The sequence below is a fragment of the Scyliorhinus canicula genome, chromosome 18 (assembly GCF_902713615.1).
Source record: "Scyliorhinus canicula chromosome 18, sScyCan1.1, whole genome shotgun sequence".
NCBI classification, from domain to species: Eukaryota; Metazoa; Chordata; class Chondrichthyes; order Carcharhiniformes; family Scyliorhinidae; genus Scyliorhinus; species Scyliorhinus canicula.
In genome coordinates this window covers 126,533,816-126,549,991 of record NC_052163.1, presented here as the reverse complement: position 1 = coordinate 126,549,991, position 16,176 = coordinate 126,533,816, and the positions used below count along the sequence as shown (strand labels likewise).

General features: G+C 40.2%; 1 protein-coding gene across 1 annotated transcript in view; it reads left to right on the top strand.

Annotated features, from left to right (window-relative positions):
* polrmt (polymerase (RNA) mitochondrial (DNA directed)) overlaps window positions 1-16,176 on the top strand; it is a 104,049-nt gene that overhangs the window by 12,361 nt on the left and 75,512 nt on the right. The window contains 1 exon segment of the mRNA XM_038777044.1: window positions 15,593-15,779. Coding sequence (XP_038632972.1) covers window positions 15,593-15,779 — 187 coding nt within the window.

The window sequence follows — 16,176 nt, the reverse complement described above, 5'->3', positions numbered from 1 at the left end:
ATTTGTTGGCCAAATTTTGAAACTCCCAGTTAACAGGGCTGCTACTAAGTCCATTTAGCTTGTTAGGATACCGGATGAGAACACAAACAATTTTTCCATTTGTAAAGCTGTGAAGAGGATTCTTCACCCCAGGAGTGATGACTGACCAATAGGTATATTTTATGTTAAAGTAAACTTTAATTTAAAGACAGAATTAACCACGTTAGCATCAAAGAAATGGCTTTACAATTATCAGTTAAATAATTGTTAAATAAAAGGAAAAACCTGAACTTACTTTCTACCCTCCCACTAATTCCAGTTAAGTAACCCAATACAGGGGCAGCACGGTGGAGCAGTGGGTTAGCCCTGTTGCCTCACGGCGCCGAGGTCCCAGGTTCGAATCCCGGCTCTGGGTCACTGTCTGTGTGGAGTTTGCACATTCTCCCCGTGTCTGCGTGGGTTTCGCCCCCACAACCCAAAGATGTGCAGAGTAGGTGGATTGGCCTCACTAAATTGCCCCTTAATTGGAAAAATGAATTGGGTATTCTAAATTTTAAAAAAAAGTAACCCAATACAGTTCAAATGCCACTTATAAATACAGTTAACAAAACAGGTTATTTGCTTAACTGTGTGGCTACGTTTGGAAAGAGATCCTTTCAAGAGCAGATCTTCTGTCTTGTCAGAATCAAATCCTATGGCAAACTGCTGTTCAATTTAAAATCTTATAACAAACTGCAAAACTACAGACTGACCTGACAGACCAAGCAGGCCAGCAGCACGGTTCGATTCCCGTACCAGCCTCCCCGGACAGGCGCCGGAATGTGGCGACTAGGGGCTTTTCACAGTAACTTCATTGAAGCCTACTCGTGACAATAAGCGATTTTCATTTCATTTTTTTCAATAATTACATCATCTGTATCCCACTAAGTTCCATGACCTGCTTAGCTAGGACTAAATACAATCTTCATAAATTATCTACACTCCAGGGAACCATCCAAAATATAAACAATATTCCAATATGTCCTTTATCTGTAGCCAAGTAAGTGGCTGGAATGAATGATTACCTCGCCTTTTACGACTCGTTAATTATTGCTTTAGTAAACACACTGCCTGTATGTATTTTAAACAAGAGCTTTTCATAACATTACTGCCACAAATATGAAATTTCTATCAATTTCTTATATTCATCACACCTCCCCTTAAAACAAATGAACCAGCGATATGAGAAGATGGCTTCATGTTCCAAAGCCTTTTCAACTTTAAACAGCACTCATTACTAAACACTGTTTAGAATGATACTGATACATATCTTGTCGTATTTCTGCATGCAAATTTAAACATCCCTACAGTCCATTTCAACCTTGCTTTCCCAACTTTGAATGTTTAATTTATGTTACATCTCACTTGGCTAAACCGCTGGCTTTTAAAGCAGACCAAGCAGGCTAGCAGCACGGTTCGATTCCCGTACCAGCCTCCCCGGACAGGCGCCGGAATGTGGCGACTCGGGGCTTTTCACAGTAACTTCATTGAAGCCTACTCGTGACAATAAGCGATTTTCATTTCATTTCATCTCAAAGTGATGATAAAGCTTTGCAATCATGTTTTCTTTTCCTGCTACATATATAGAAAATAGAACAGTACAGCACAAAACAGGCCCTTCGGCCCACAATGTTGTGCCGGTTGTAGCAATAAAATTCATCAATAAAAGAGTCTTGCATTTCTATTTTTAAATTTCTCCAAAAACGTCAACGATTATCACTGTATAAACAGTTGCCTCTGATGAATTATTAGCAACATAAATGTCAAAATATTGCTACATGAATATCAAACTCAATGTCACCTTCTCGTTTGTCAAATGCTTCTTTTGATGATTATTTCCTTTCTGGATAAATAACCCAACAGGTCTTTTTATACCTTTGTCATCTTCTTGTTACGGCCACATCACTCGCATCAATTGCCACGTTAAATTGCTCAGCATAATTCGGTGTTGCCAAAACTGGTGTGGGGGTTAGTACAGTTTTCAGATTGTCAAATGTGTCCTGACATTCGGACATCCAGTGAAATTTCCGGTTCTTTTTTAAAAGATCAGGCAATGGAGTAACCACACTGTTGAAATTTGGCACAAATGTCATGCCCAGAAATCTCAGAACTTCTCTTCTTGTTGATGGTATTGGAAACTCCCAATAGCTTTCATTTTCATGTTTTGTGGAGCTATCTGACCATATCCAATAGCATGACCTAAGGATGTGACTTGGGCTTTTGCAAACTCAATTTCAGTTTGGTTTACCACCAAGCCAGCCTCCTGTAGTCTTAGTAAAATTATTTTTAATCGACCACGTTATGAAAGATTGCATGGTTAAATGTGAAACAGTCTGCAGCTGCATTTATGTCAGAATTATAATCTCAAAGCAAAGTGGTACTACATACTGATGCTAAAATTGTATAAGAAATCTAGAATCAAAAAAGTAACCTGTTCTAAAGGGAAACAGAGCTGCACACCCTGTCTCTTTGCTTTGCTTTACAGTTGGGTCACACCTTGACTCCAGGTTTGCACTGCGATGCGCTGGGCATGAAATTAACTTGCAGCTGGTGATAAGAGTGGACTTGGTAATATGTACTTGTTTTACCCACTAGATGGCTGCTGTGATCTTTGTACCTAACTGGGGAATTAGTTGAGTATTTGATTGCATGCTGTAATCAGTGCTCTCCTTTAATTAGTGTTCATTGAGGACTTCTTAAAGTGTTTCCTTGACTTAATTTCAGTAGTGATCATCAGTTTGCGTATCCTCCCAGTCTTCTGTTTCCTGCATTTTCAAACAACCTGACATGAGTGATATGAAGGACTACATAAAAATAATGGTAAAATTGCAGTAAATGTACTGTTTGTTCAAGCTAGAACTATGCCAAGTGGGAAACATTCACTCATGAATCTTTTGATCCAAAACACATGATGTATTCACATCTGGTGCATTGCGATTGGTGGATTTCAACTGCTTGTTGAATCAGCTATTCATTTTACCATAAATGATTATTTCAGTTGATACATTCATAGTTGTACTCACTGATTAGTTCAATACTGAGAACGTCTGCCATGGTCTCTGCCATGAAATATTGTGCTGGTGAGGTGTCACAATAGGCAGTATCAAACCACAAATACTGCTGTCAAACTATTAAAATCTTTTTAGATACCAACAGTTTAAAAGTATTTTAGAAGGCAGAGTATGTTGTCATATATCTGTTAGAAATTTAGTGATGGATTTTCTATTGGGTTTCTATTATGCAAGATTCACTGAGGTCTAAATGCTGATTGGCTAAGGAAAATGATGTACTTTGACATTTGGGAATTTTCAATATGGTGCTAAATTATATGGACAGAGATTACAGGCCATTCATATGGGATAGAATGGGTGGCAGATCGTTCTTATGGAACATCGGCTTCACATTTTAAAAAAAAAACTGCAGGTAGTACGTAAAGGGGCCAGCTTATTGTTGCTGGGTAGAAGTCTGGAAATGGTTGCAAAGTCGCAGCACATCCCTGTTTCAGATTACATGAACTTGCATCTGTAATAAATTATGGAAAACAGGGATGAATTGAAGACATACCAGGGTACCCTGTTACCAAGTGAACAATATGTTATTTAGAAGGAAATTAGAATTTCTGCCTCATAAAACATACACTTCTTCCAAGTGACAGCACTGGCTTAGAAAACAACAGTCGCATTTATAGTTCACTTTTAGAATTTTTAATTTAGTTGTACTTTATTTCAACAGTGTACTGAAATACATTCATAATGAAAAATATATTAGATCTAAGTATTGGCATCCAATAGATGAACATAGAGACTAGTCTTTCTGTGATGAGGAGCTGTAGAATTACCTTGTGCATTCCTCGATGATTGTGACTTTGGATTGCAGACACGGTTGCATGTGTGAGGGCTGCCCAAGGTTGGTACAAACCAAGCTCTTTTGCATTTTTCTTTTCATCGTCCTCTAAATAATACAAAAGAACAATGTTATGATATGGCATGTGATAGTTGCCAGGCTGATCAAATCCCAAAGGGAAACTTGATCAAGCTATCATAACAATATGAAATTTGTATTTTATTATGAAAAGATACGTGTACCGAAGTCAGGAGTAAACATTTTAATACCACTTTTGGAAATTTTAAATATTAATTGGAATATTTATTAACAAAAGAAAATGAAACTTAAACACACAAGATTACATTTGCACAGTTAAAATCTAGTGTTACAAACATTTCCTAAAAGATTTCTACTTAGTCAGACTCGCATATAAACCACCCCTTATCAGGCAACATTCCCTATGGATTTCTAATCTGTTAAATACCCAGTAAAATTACACAAGGCACAAGGGAAGTATTTCATGGGGCTTCTTTTCCCCATCATGTGACAATGGAAATCCAAAGCTTGTCACAAAACTTTGTGACATACAGTGCAATAGGAGGCCATTTGGCCCATCGAGTCTGCACTGACCCAATTAAGCCCTCACTTCCACCCAATTCCCATATCCCAGTAACCCCTCCTAACCTTTTTGGTCACTAAGGGCAATTGATCACGGCCAATCCACCTAACCTGCACGTCTTTGGACTGTGGGAGGAAACTGGAGTACCCGGAGGAATCTCACGCAGACACGGGGAGAACGTGCAGACTCTGCACAGACAGTGACCGAGCGGGGAATCGAACCTGGGACCCTGGCACTATGAAGCCACAGTGCTAATCACTTGTGCTGCCGCGCTGTCCAATTTTGCTTTATTCATTTGTGATCTTTTCCAGTTGTAAACCTACCTTTTATTTGTCTTTGAAATTCAACAAGTAAATACAAACAGACATTCTTTATCTCCTTGTAGAGATATACCATGCGGTTCAAGTGCAGTCTCGCATACACTTTAAAACTGGGTAGAAATTTGAGTTAACCTTCTCGGATGCGAAGTAGGAATCTTTTATTGCCTCTACTGATTACAATTGAGAGAAACTTAAATCTATTCTCAGTAAAGCCTTGCCAGCAAAAGACTTAAGGAGAAGTAATTTATAAAACAATTTTAACTTTCAAAAATAATACAGAAATGGTTTCTTGCTTAAGGCAAAGACAGCTTGCGCAGACTTGAGTTTTAGAAGGGAAAATATGAAAATAGGTATTTGGGGCAGCGCGGTAGCATGGTGGTTAGCATAAATGCTTCACAGCTCCAGGGTCCCAGGTTCGATTCCCGGCTGGGTCACTGTCTGTGTGCAGTCTGCACGTCCTCCCCGTGTGTGTGTGGGTTTCCTCCGGGTGCTCCGGTTTCCTCCCACAGTCCAAAGATGTGCGGGTTAGGTGGATTGGCCATGCTAAATTGCCCGTAGTGTCCTAATAGTAAGGTTAAGGGGGGGAGTTGTTGGGTTACGGGTATAGGGTGGATGCGTGGGTTTGGGTAGGGTGATCATTGCTCGGCACAACATCATGGGCCGAAGGGCCTGTTCTGTGCTGTACTGTTCTATGTTCTATGTTCTATGAATAGTCAAGTAAAAGTATAGATTGATCCAGATGCAAAATGGCTTCCCGAACTTCTGTGTTTCAGTCTAACTCTATCTGTCCCTACCCCTGCAATGTGCTGATTGGCTTGGATGGATTTCAAATATATTTGGTGGATGGTTAGTTGTCAATCATCATTGTGCAACATATATTTGGATATGTTGCATTTGTAGATTTTTCTGTGTGTTGGAATGTGATATATCCTCTTAATCAATTCTAGTTTTTGCTGGTTTATTGCTGACTGTGCTTCTATCTGAATTCTGAATAATGGTGTGTTCATGTAGTCATGGCGACCTTGGGTATGCTGCATAGCTTTTGCTATTTAAAACATATGATATCAGTAAAAATGTATAAGCTCCAGCTAGTTTCATGAATGTTTCAGATCCTGTGTTTTGCCACTGCAAAGTCTGCAAGTTGTGTATTTGTAATCTAAATTATGTTTGAAGTTATATGATGAAATCCATTTTAAAATGGATTTTTAACTGGGCTTTAGTATTTACATTTAAATGGCTAAATCAATTACCCCTTTACTTATTAGAAATGGACAATTTCCTTCACTCCTCATGCAACTTCCATCCAGGTTGTTTACTTGTATCCCAAGTTTGCCTTGCTCATTTCCAGTTCAGGTACCTGATTTTACACCTAACCCTTTTGATGATTTAAACTTTGCAGCTGACTATCTTCAGTTTAATTGAATTAGTCACACACACACAAACATACATGCACCCCACACAAGCCCGATTCACAGTATCCCACAGTGACATTAGCAAAAATAAATAAATTTGGTTACAAGAGGAATGCCTATTGAAGTTCCGAAGTCCAGAATTCTAATTGGAGCAATGGAAGATCCTGCTAATAGGGCAGCAAAGCGCAAAAAATAAAGCAAATATTTAGAAATTCAGCTCTCGCAATCTCAGAAGTAAAATCTGTGCTGTCCTCTAGGGCAATACGGTAGTACAGTGGTTAGCACTGTTGCTTCACAGCGCCAGGCTCCCAGATTCGACTCCCGGCTTGGGTCACTGTGCAGAGTCGGCATGTACTCCCTGTGTCTGCGTGGGCTTCCTCTAGATGCTCCGGTTTCCTCCCACAAGTCCCAAAAGACGTTTTGTTAGGTGAATTGGGCATTCTGAATTCTCCCTCTGTGACTGAACAGGCGCCGGAATGTGGTGACTAGGGGTTTTTTACAGTGACTTCATTGCAGTGTTAATATAAGCCTACTTGTGACGATAAAGATTATTATTATTAAGCATTGATTTCTCAACAGACTAGGAATTAGTTGCTCCTCATTGTTTGTTGTATATGACAAACTACTTTCCCAGCATGCAAAACAGGGAGTCACATTAGTACTCACTTCCTTTCACTACTATATGCTATAATATTTATTATTAAATACTATTTCTCTCGAGATGCTGTCAGACTTGCTGAGTTTATCCAGCATTTTCTCTTTATTTATTAAGATATTTAATTGTCCATGTCTAGTTTGGACCAAAAGTATTGTCCACCTCACATATCAGATTAATAATAATAATCGGTTAATAATGAAGAAAACCAAGCACTTAATTTGACATCTTGTATTAAATGTTAAAATTTTTTCCCCAATGATGCATTTTGCAGGTTGGGTTATGTTTCCACGTTTTTTGGTAACTATCTAATGTTAACAAGTGATCGTTTCTGGACGGTCTTCCTGCACTTTTCACAGTTGTCATTTGGCTGATGCAGCTGTCACCATGGTTTATGTTTTAACCTCCCAAGAGCTGTAGTGTTCGTTCATCATGTGGTGCTTTCTGCATTCCAGCTGGCAGCTGAACAGCTTAAAAAGTGGCAGTAGTGCTAGGTGCACCTGCATGACAGGCATCCTCAAGGATTTAATGTTTGCCGTTATGGATTTGAGGCAGATTTATTTCACCTGAATTCTCGGTCACAAATCGATTTTTGGTCAAAGTACACGTTTTGAAAAGAGACCTAGGAGCAGGAATAGGCAATTCAACCCCTCCAGCTTGTGCTATTCAGTAAGTTCATGGCAGACATGTATCATAGCTCCATTTACTCATCTTGGCCCCATACCCCTTAGCTAACAAGTATCAGTGGATCTCAGAATTGAAATGACTAATTGTGCGACAGCCAATGCTTTTTGTTGGAGGGAGGTTGACAATTCTATCATCCTTTGACTAAAGAGGTGTTTCCTAACTTCTCTCCTGAATGGCCTGGTTCAGATTTTAAGGTTATGCCCTATTGTCCTAGACTTCCCCACCAGTCTGTTTCAATAATGGTGTCTGATTTTCAGCATTGAAGGAGCTGATGCTCATTTTTATATACTGCTGTGCTTCATGATTCATCCACTGCATATTAATTTTCATCTCAGAAATCAAGTAGACAACACCAATATAGATACTGTATGTTTGTTGAATTATTAGTATTCTTATAAATCGATAAAGGATGGTTAGATTAAAGCAAAACTCAAAGCCAACCAAGGGTTGAAGTCATTTGTTATTGGAGCGGAGAGTAAATCGCAAGGTATCTTTTTTAATGTGATGTTCAAGGTCATACAACATATAATATGCCTTATCGATTACAAACGCATTTAGTGAACAGTAGCCTACATTTTGCTTTTGACATATGCAGAAAATAGTTTTGCAGATTCATGGTGGGGTTTATAATGCATCAGTGATCAATACTAGTTGACTTCCATTCATGATTGACACGAAAGATCATCGTGCAGTCAGTTTTTTGGTTGAATAAAAAGTGGTTGCTAATAGGAATGACTGTGATTAAAGTATAGCATTTCTAACAGAACTATTTTAAGAGCCGAAAGCATTTTTAATGACTCCCAAGTGTATTAGTAAATCTATCTGTTTCTATCTATCTATATGCATTGACTATTGTATTCTACTTGCAGAGTGTTACTGCGCTATCCTGAGGAGTCTTGACAGGGCGGATATGGAAAGCACACTTTTTCTTGTGGGAGAATCCAGAACTAGGGGGTCACCAGTTTAAAATCGAGATGAAGAGAAATTATTTCTCCTGAGGATTGAGAGTCTTTAAAACTCTGTCAAAAGGTGGTGGAAGCAGAGTCTTTGAATATTTTTAAGGCAGGGATGGATAGATAGATAGATGGACAGATCGGGATCAACCAAACAGAATGTGACTCGTTGTGTGCATCACATGAAACGTTAAAGAAAAGGGTGCGTTTTATATTTTCAATATAATGTACATCACTCCTAAATTTATTTAATTTTTAAAAAGGCAAATTCTCCTCATGCGCTCCTCTGGTTTGGGGCTATTTTAAAATCACTCTTGAAAGTAAGGAAGTGTCCGACCAGGTTAAGGTATTTTTAACCCAAATCTTCCCATTTTTCCTCAAACACGTACGAAGGAACCGTTCCAATAAACTAGGTTGCCTTCCAGTAGTTAACCTAAACGACCAGTTTATGTGTGAGTGGTTAGTGGCAGGTCATGTGACTATAGATACAGATGGTAGCGTGGTGGTAATCTCACCAGACTAGTAATCCAGAGGTCCTGGCGAATGTTGTGGATAAACATGGGTTCAAATCCCACCATAGCAGCTGGTGGAATTTAAATTCAGTTGATAAATCTAGAATTGGAAATCTGGTCTCAGTAATGGTGACCATGACAACTGTCTTCGACTGTTTGGGATGGCACAGTGGTTAGCACTGCTTCCTCAAAGCAGCATCGACCCGGGTTCAATTCCGGCCTTGGGTGACTATGTGGAATTTGCAGTTCTCCTCGTGTCTGCGTGGGTTTCCACCGAATGCTCTGGTTTCCTCCCCCAATCCAAACATGTGCGGGTTAGATGAATTGGCCTTGCTAAAATTGCCCCTTTGTGTCAAAAGATGTTCAAGCTAGGTGGGGTAGCAGGGATAGAGTGGCGGACTGGGCCTATGTGGGGTGCTCTTTCAGTGGGTCAGTGCAGACTTGATGGGCTGAATGGCCTCCTTCTGTAGGAATTCTATAATATTTCCTGCGATAAAGTAAATGGAAACTATTTCCCTTGGTTGGGGAGTCTTCTGACTAGGATACAATCAGTCATTTTAATTTAAAGAGTCAACTCTTTCAGTTGTGAAATTAGGAATCGATGATGGGTTCGCGCCGATTTTCTTCACGTCGACCTCCCGCGGATTCTCCGTTCGAGCCAGCACTTAGCCCAGGAGCAGAGAATCCTGTCCATATCTTTAATGTGATAAATGTCCTACTGCACTGCACAGATGCCACTGGAAAATTGGTCCGACTCAGCTTTGTAGAAGCATATCACATCGTAAATATGAATGTCAGTTAGAACAGATCAGACAACATGATTTTGGTAAGTTGAAATGTCATTTACGCTGTTGTGCACACACAAGGTAAACTGAAGAATGGATAAGAGATGATGGAAAACAGCCTTGATGTTCAGATCATTTTGCACATAATGTGGACCTCTAAATTGCAGTTCAGCACAACACTTTCCAAACATATTATGATGTACTGTGTGCCTAGGATTTCAGCTTCTGTACCCACAATAGTTTTTTGGCACCATTACCTGCTAATAACATTGCCTGCTGCACCCTCTAGAACTGTGATATCTTTGTGTTCTGACTCACTCGTACAACATATTGGTACACCAGCTGGATAGGACATATTGCTCTATTTTCTCAAAAGGCTATTCTCAAAATTCTCCCAAAATACTTCTCAGGAGTGTTAGCAGTCAAACATTTGACAATGGAAATGATTGCAAATAAAATTGAATGGATCTTAATGGAATGGATACTCTGGTTTTTGTTCTGATGATCTTGTAGATTATAAATTAAATCTAGCGCTACTGTTGGAAACAAAACATTGCTGCACTAATATATAATTGTGAAATGTTGAACCAAATTATTTTAGATTTAACCTTCCGTGGCTGCTGCTGCACAGCAAACAGAATGCTCACATAGCAGCACTGAATTGTTAGTGTTACCATACCGGTCAGTGACTTGGCAAATTATGTACGATGGTCTAAATTTCCTTGCTATTGGGTCATTTAAATTGCAAAATAAAGAAATGTTTTAATTTCCTAATAATTGCTCATAAATGGGCGGCACGGTGGTGCAATGGTTAGCACTGCTGCCTCAGTGTCAATGACCCTGGTTCGATCCCTGCCCCGGGTCATTGTCCGTGTGGAGTTTGCACATTCTTCCCGTGTCTGCATGGGTCTCATCCCCACAATCGAAGGATATGCAGGGTAGGTGGATTGGCCACGTTAAAATGCCCGTTAATTGGAAAAATTCTAAGTTTTTAATCAATTATGGGTTGGTAATAAAGTTTGTCAAACAGTAAAATCTGCTGCAAGAATTAATTTCACCAAACTGCCCAATGCTTTGTGCATTAATACTGAAGAATGGGGAATGGTGCAGTTCTCCGTCTGTGCTGAGTTAACTGATTTGTGCCAGGACAATAATAAGCACAGTACCACATCCCTTGGCATACTTCTGTTAAGGTGGGGAAAATATCACTCCGGTTTTCCCTTGCTGATTTGCACCGTTGATACCTGCTGGAAAGTATGTATGAGATAGGATCGTGCTTGGTTATGATTATTACATGAAGATTTATGGCTTCAGGTCAAACACAGGAAAGGACTCCTGCTGGTTAGCATCTACCGCCTTCCTTCTTCTGTTAAACGTTATTTGTAGGAAGCACTAAGGTTAGCAAAGACAGAAAATATATTCTGGGCGCTAGATTTCAATACCCATCGTCAAGAATTTCTTTGTAGTGCCAGCTGCTGAGGCCTGAAGGACAGAGCAGCGAAACTAAGTTGTGGCAGGTGGTGAAAGTACCAGAAGGGTACCACAGAACCATACATTATCAAGTGCCAACACCTTCAGCAAAAGGTTGCAAAGTGGAGGGAAGTAAATAATTAAAAGAAAAAAATACATTGTGACACTGTGGCAACCGCTTAAGTCTGGGCTTTGAAATTTAAATGCTAGTGCATTGTTGTTTTCTACTCTCATTCGCCCCTGCAGTTCATTCTATATTTTGTCTACTGCTTTATATTAATTACCATTCAGTGTATATTTTACATGTACATTGATAAGAATACTCCGCACTGTCTGTGCGGAGTCTGCACGTCCTCCCCATGTGTGCGTGGGTTTCCTCCGGGTGCTCTGGTTTCCTCCCACAGTCCAAAGATGTGCGGGTTAGGTGGATTGGCCATGCTAAATTGCCCGTAGTGTCCTAAAAAGTAAGGTTAAGGGGGGGGGGTTGTTGGGTTACGGGTATAGGGTGGATACGTGGGTTTGAGTAGGGTGATCATCGCTCGGCACAACATCGAGGGCCGAAGGGCCTGTTCTGTGCTGTATGTTCTATGTTCTAATACTGTGGGTAGGTAGCAGTTTTTTATTGTTCACAGTACTGCATGCTGTTCAACTTCTGTGACGCTATCAAAATAGGGAGATGTAGATTCAAGGCAGTATTTGTTAAATTAAGAAGGTAATTCCGGCCGTACAGCTCAGATATCGCAATTAACAATAATGGTGATCTAACAGCATTCATGGTTAATAAAATGTAAATTTAACAGCAACATAAAGCGATTACACGCACACAATTGAAAGCAAAATCAGGAGGTAGGTGTCTACATTGCCCTGCTCGACCAGGAGCTGTGTTATATTCATAGCTCTCTCAGTCCAAAGATGTTCAGGTTAGATGGATTGGCCATGCTAAATTGCCCTTAGTGTCCAAAAAGGTTAGGTGGAGTTACTGGGTTACAGGGATAGGGTGGAGGTGTGGCCTTAAGTAGGGTGCTCTTCCCAAGGGCCGGTGCAGACTCGGTGGGCTGAATGGCCTCCTGCACCGTAAATTCTATGATTCTATGCTCAGTCTTAATTGCTGCCAAACGACCTCTCTAGCACTGAAAATTAACATTTAGAAGTGTGGAAACTCATTCTTTCTCAAGTGTTTAAGAAGCTTTTCTTTACGTTTTTCAATCTCTCATAATCCCACCTTCCTTCACTTTCTACGTGATTTGGCACTAAATTAAGTAGTCTAAGTATCTGTGGTTCAGGCTCTGTGCTGTTCAATATTTCTTCAACCTGGTTAAGGGAGGTGTGGCTTGCCCTGTTCACACTGGTACCAGAACTCCTGCAGAGGGTACCCTGTGAATTGACTTTCTAATCACAGCCATTTCTGGTGCAAAGGCTAAAAGAGAGTCTGTGATCATGCTGATTGCAAAACCTGGCCCAGTATCTTCAGTGAAAGAAAGATCAACATAATGGGCAGGTCATCCTCCTCAAAAACCATCACAACTGCTTATCAAGTGTATGTAGTTTTCCAATCAATTGGAAATGTTCAACATGATGGATAAAATAATTTGTGTCTGATACCTTGTTGCATTGCAACTTTAACTTAGGAAGGTTCTTGGGAGCAGCTGCAGTCCATTTGTAATTGGCTAAAGAAACCAAGCATAAAGAGAGTTCAAATAAATAAATATAAAATTCAAGTTAGGCTTTTTGTCTCAAGAAAATGCAGCATACCATAAAGGTTGTGTTTTATTTTAATGGATTATGTCAGCAATGAAGTCAGGGCGCAGAAACTCAGTGCCCAATGAAGTGATGTTTCATTTGAGTGTTGTAATTCTCAGAAAATAAGCATGGAAATAGCATTGATTGAACAAACCTACCTGATGGGAGCAAGAAAAATGATAATGTACTTCCATATATAGATGGTGCGTTTTCAATTTTAGTGCCTCACGAAAGTTTAAATAAAATTGATGATCTGTGAAGCACAGTAGCTTGAATGGAGCTGAACTGAGGTAACTGTTTCATGTACAGCAACTTCCCACAAATAGTTATGAAACATCCCCCCCCCCCCCAACCCCCACCCGATGCCCGGCTCAACCTCCTCCCCTCGATGCCCGACTCCACCTCCTCCCCCCTCAATGTCATCTTCCTTTTCTCTATCTCTCTCTCTCTCTCTCTCTCTCATCTTCTCTTCCCCCACCCCATGTCATTCTGCTCCTCTCCCTGATGCCTGACCCCCCCCCCCCCGCCGATGTCCGAAGACTCTTCCCTTTTGATGTATTGCCCCCTCTCCTCCAGCTGATGTCTGAACCCCCACGCCTACATTCCATTCACTTACCATAGAAACCTACTTTCTCCCTTTCAATGGGACCTTTAAATTCATCTGCTTTAAGGCAGCTAGAGCCGTACAAAGGGGACGTGTCCTCCTTCACTCCAACTCTTTTGCACTTTGCAATTGGAGCTGTGGACACACTTCTTTTTCAGCCTCCCCCGGTCTTAGGAAGGTTGGGTGAGATAGGCGCTGTACAATTTAGTCGCAGGTCAGTCGGCCTCTCTGAAGAACGTACGGGCCAACGTTTCATATATCTGACAAAGGTTCATCAACCTGAAAACTCTTTCCCTCTTCACAGATGCTGCCTGGCTTGCTGAGTTCTCTGTTTTTATTTCAAGTTTCGAACATATGCAGTGTTTTGCTTTTGTTTTCTTTAAAATTAGTATGTTAAAAACAAATAGAATTTTAATCATTTTTTTTCCCTTTTAAATTTAGAGTACCCAGTTCATTTTTTTTTCCAATTAAGGGGCAATTTATCATGGCCAATCCACCTACCCTGCCCATCTTTGGGTTGTGCGGGCGAAGCCCATGCAAAAACTTTGGCCCTCCAAGCATGTGCCGACCATGCTACTGTCTAAACTAAAATCTTCTACACTTCCGGGGTCCGTATCCCTTTATTCCCATCCTATTCATGTATTTGTCAAGATGCCCCTTAAACGTCACTATCGTCCCTTCTTCCACCACCTCCTCCGGCAGTGAGTTCCAGGCACCCACTACCCTCTGTGTAAAAATAAACTTGCCTCGTACATCTCCTCTAAACCGTTCCCCTCACACCTTAAAACCTATGCCCACTAGTAATTGACTCCTCTACCCTGGAAAAAAGTCTCTGACTATCCACCCTGCCTATGTCCCTCATAATTTGTAGACCTCTATCAGGTCGCCCCTCAACCTCCGTTGTTCCAGTGAGAACAAACCAAGTTTATTCAACCTCTCCTCATAGCCAATGCCCTCCATACCAGGCAACATCCTGGTAAATCTCTTCTGCACCCACTCTAAAGCCTCCACATACTTGGAATTCAGAATTTTTATCATAATGGAGAAACGTGACATTATACAAATACAAAATTAGATATTCAGTACTGGAGAGGTTGTTCAACAGTAATTATGATTTACTATGCAATTAAAATGCAATTATACCTCTTTCTGCTAGGCATAAACACTTTCAAGGGTTTTTACAATGAAATTGGAGCGTAATAAGTTGAAATTCATGTCAATTAAAGTTTTCCATTTGTGGGGCCTTCAACAATGCACCTTGTGGATGAACAATGAGTCACTGACAGCAGCTTTTGGATTTTCATGTTTGACTGTGTAGTTGTGAACAGTTGTAATAATGGTGAAGGCTGACGGTTTTTGCAAAATAACTGCAAAATCTGAGCCATAGTGTCATGACTTAGACTTAATGTCTTTTCCAAAGGACAACATCCCACAACAGTGCAGCATTCCTTCAGTATGAGATGTCAGTTTAAATTTTGAATGAAACCCTTTGCCTTGGCTCAAATTCACAATCTATCAACCTCTGTGTGAAATACAGCAAGCTAACAAGGCAAAGTACATTAATTGTATTTCCATGTGGATTGCTTTCCCAGGGTTGGATGGTACCAGATTGGTGCTATGGTCAGTGTACGATCACAGCCCTGAATTCTTTCATTTGGCTGTCTTGTACTCTGTGACCTCAGAGTGCATTCTCAGCAAGGTTACCTGACCTGACAGCTCTCTGTTGGAGTGTGAATTTGACCATTCCCAAAAAGAGGAGCCTGAATAAAAATGACTAATCTATTTTCTTCTCTTGTAGATTTTTTTCAACAGCAAATTAGTTTGTTTGTAAATTATAAAGACTGAGTGCATACTATACTATCTCCAGGGTATAATGGGTTGAGCCACAAAGTACGTTAACAGGAAATCTGTATTCTTTGGGGAAAATGTAACATTTTTGCAACTTTTCACTTTTCCAAAGTTACTCGTAACATGTATAAAATTATTTTCCAGGTGCCTTCAGCAGCTAGAGGAAGATGGCTTCACAAGGCAAGACTTGTTTAAGAATTGTCTGTTCCAAAAAGATGAAAGAGAAATGGTAATGAAAGCCATTTGTGATGTAGAGCCTGACTTCCAGCTCCACCCTGAACCTGATGTGGAAGTGTGCCAGTCTCCATTAGTGAAGGACTTTTATTCAAAGGTATGAGAGATAGAATTGCATTTTAAATACAGTATCTCACGGATAATAATTTTCACCAAATTAAATTACACACCTGTCCTTTTAATAGATTGATCATTTGGTAACTACATAATTCCTGCATTGCACTTGAATGACTTGTTTATAATATGTGTGTATATATATATATATACACACACACACATACACTGATGAACTTACAGCGGACTGAAGCCACTAATTGGTGGCTCCTCTGCATTCTAATTGATGTCTGAAATGTGTTTGCTGAAATCCCTGTTCTACCACACTTACTGCAGTTCCAGTCAGTTACAATGGTCTAAACTGTCAGTTTGTGATACGTGATGGTGCTCGTGCTGCCCAGAGTGATCTGCGTTACTGAAAAGGTACAGCTTATTTGTCA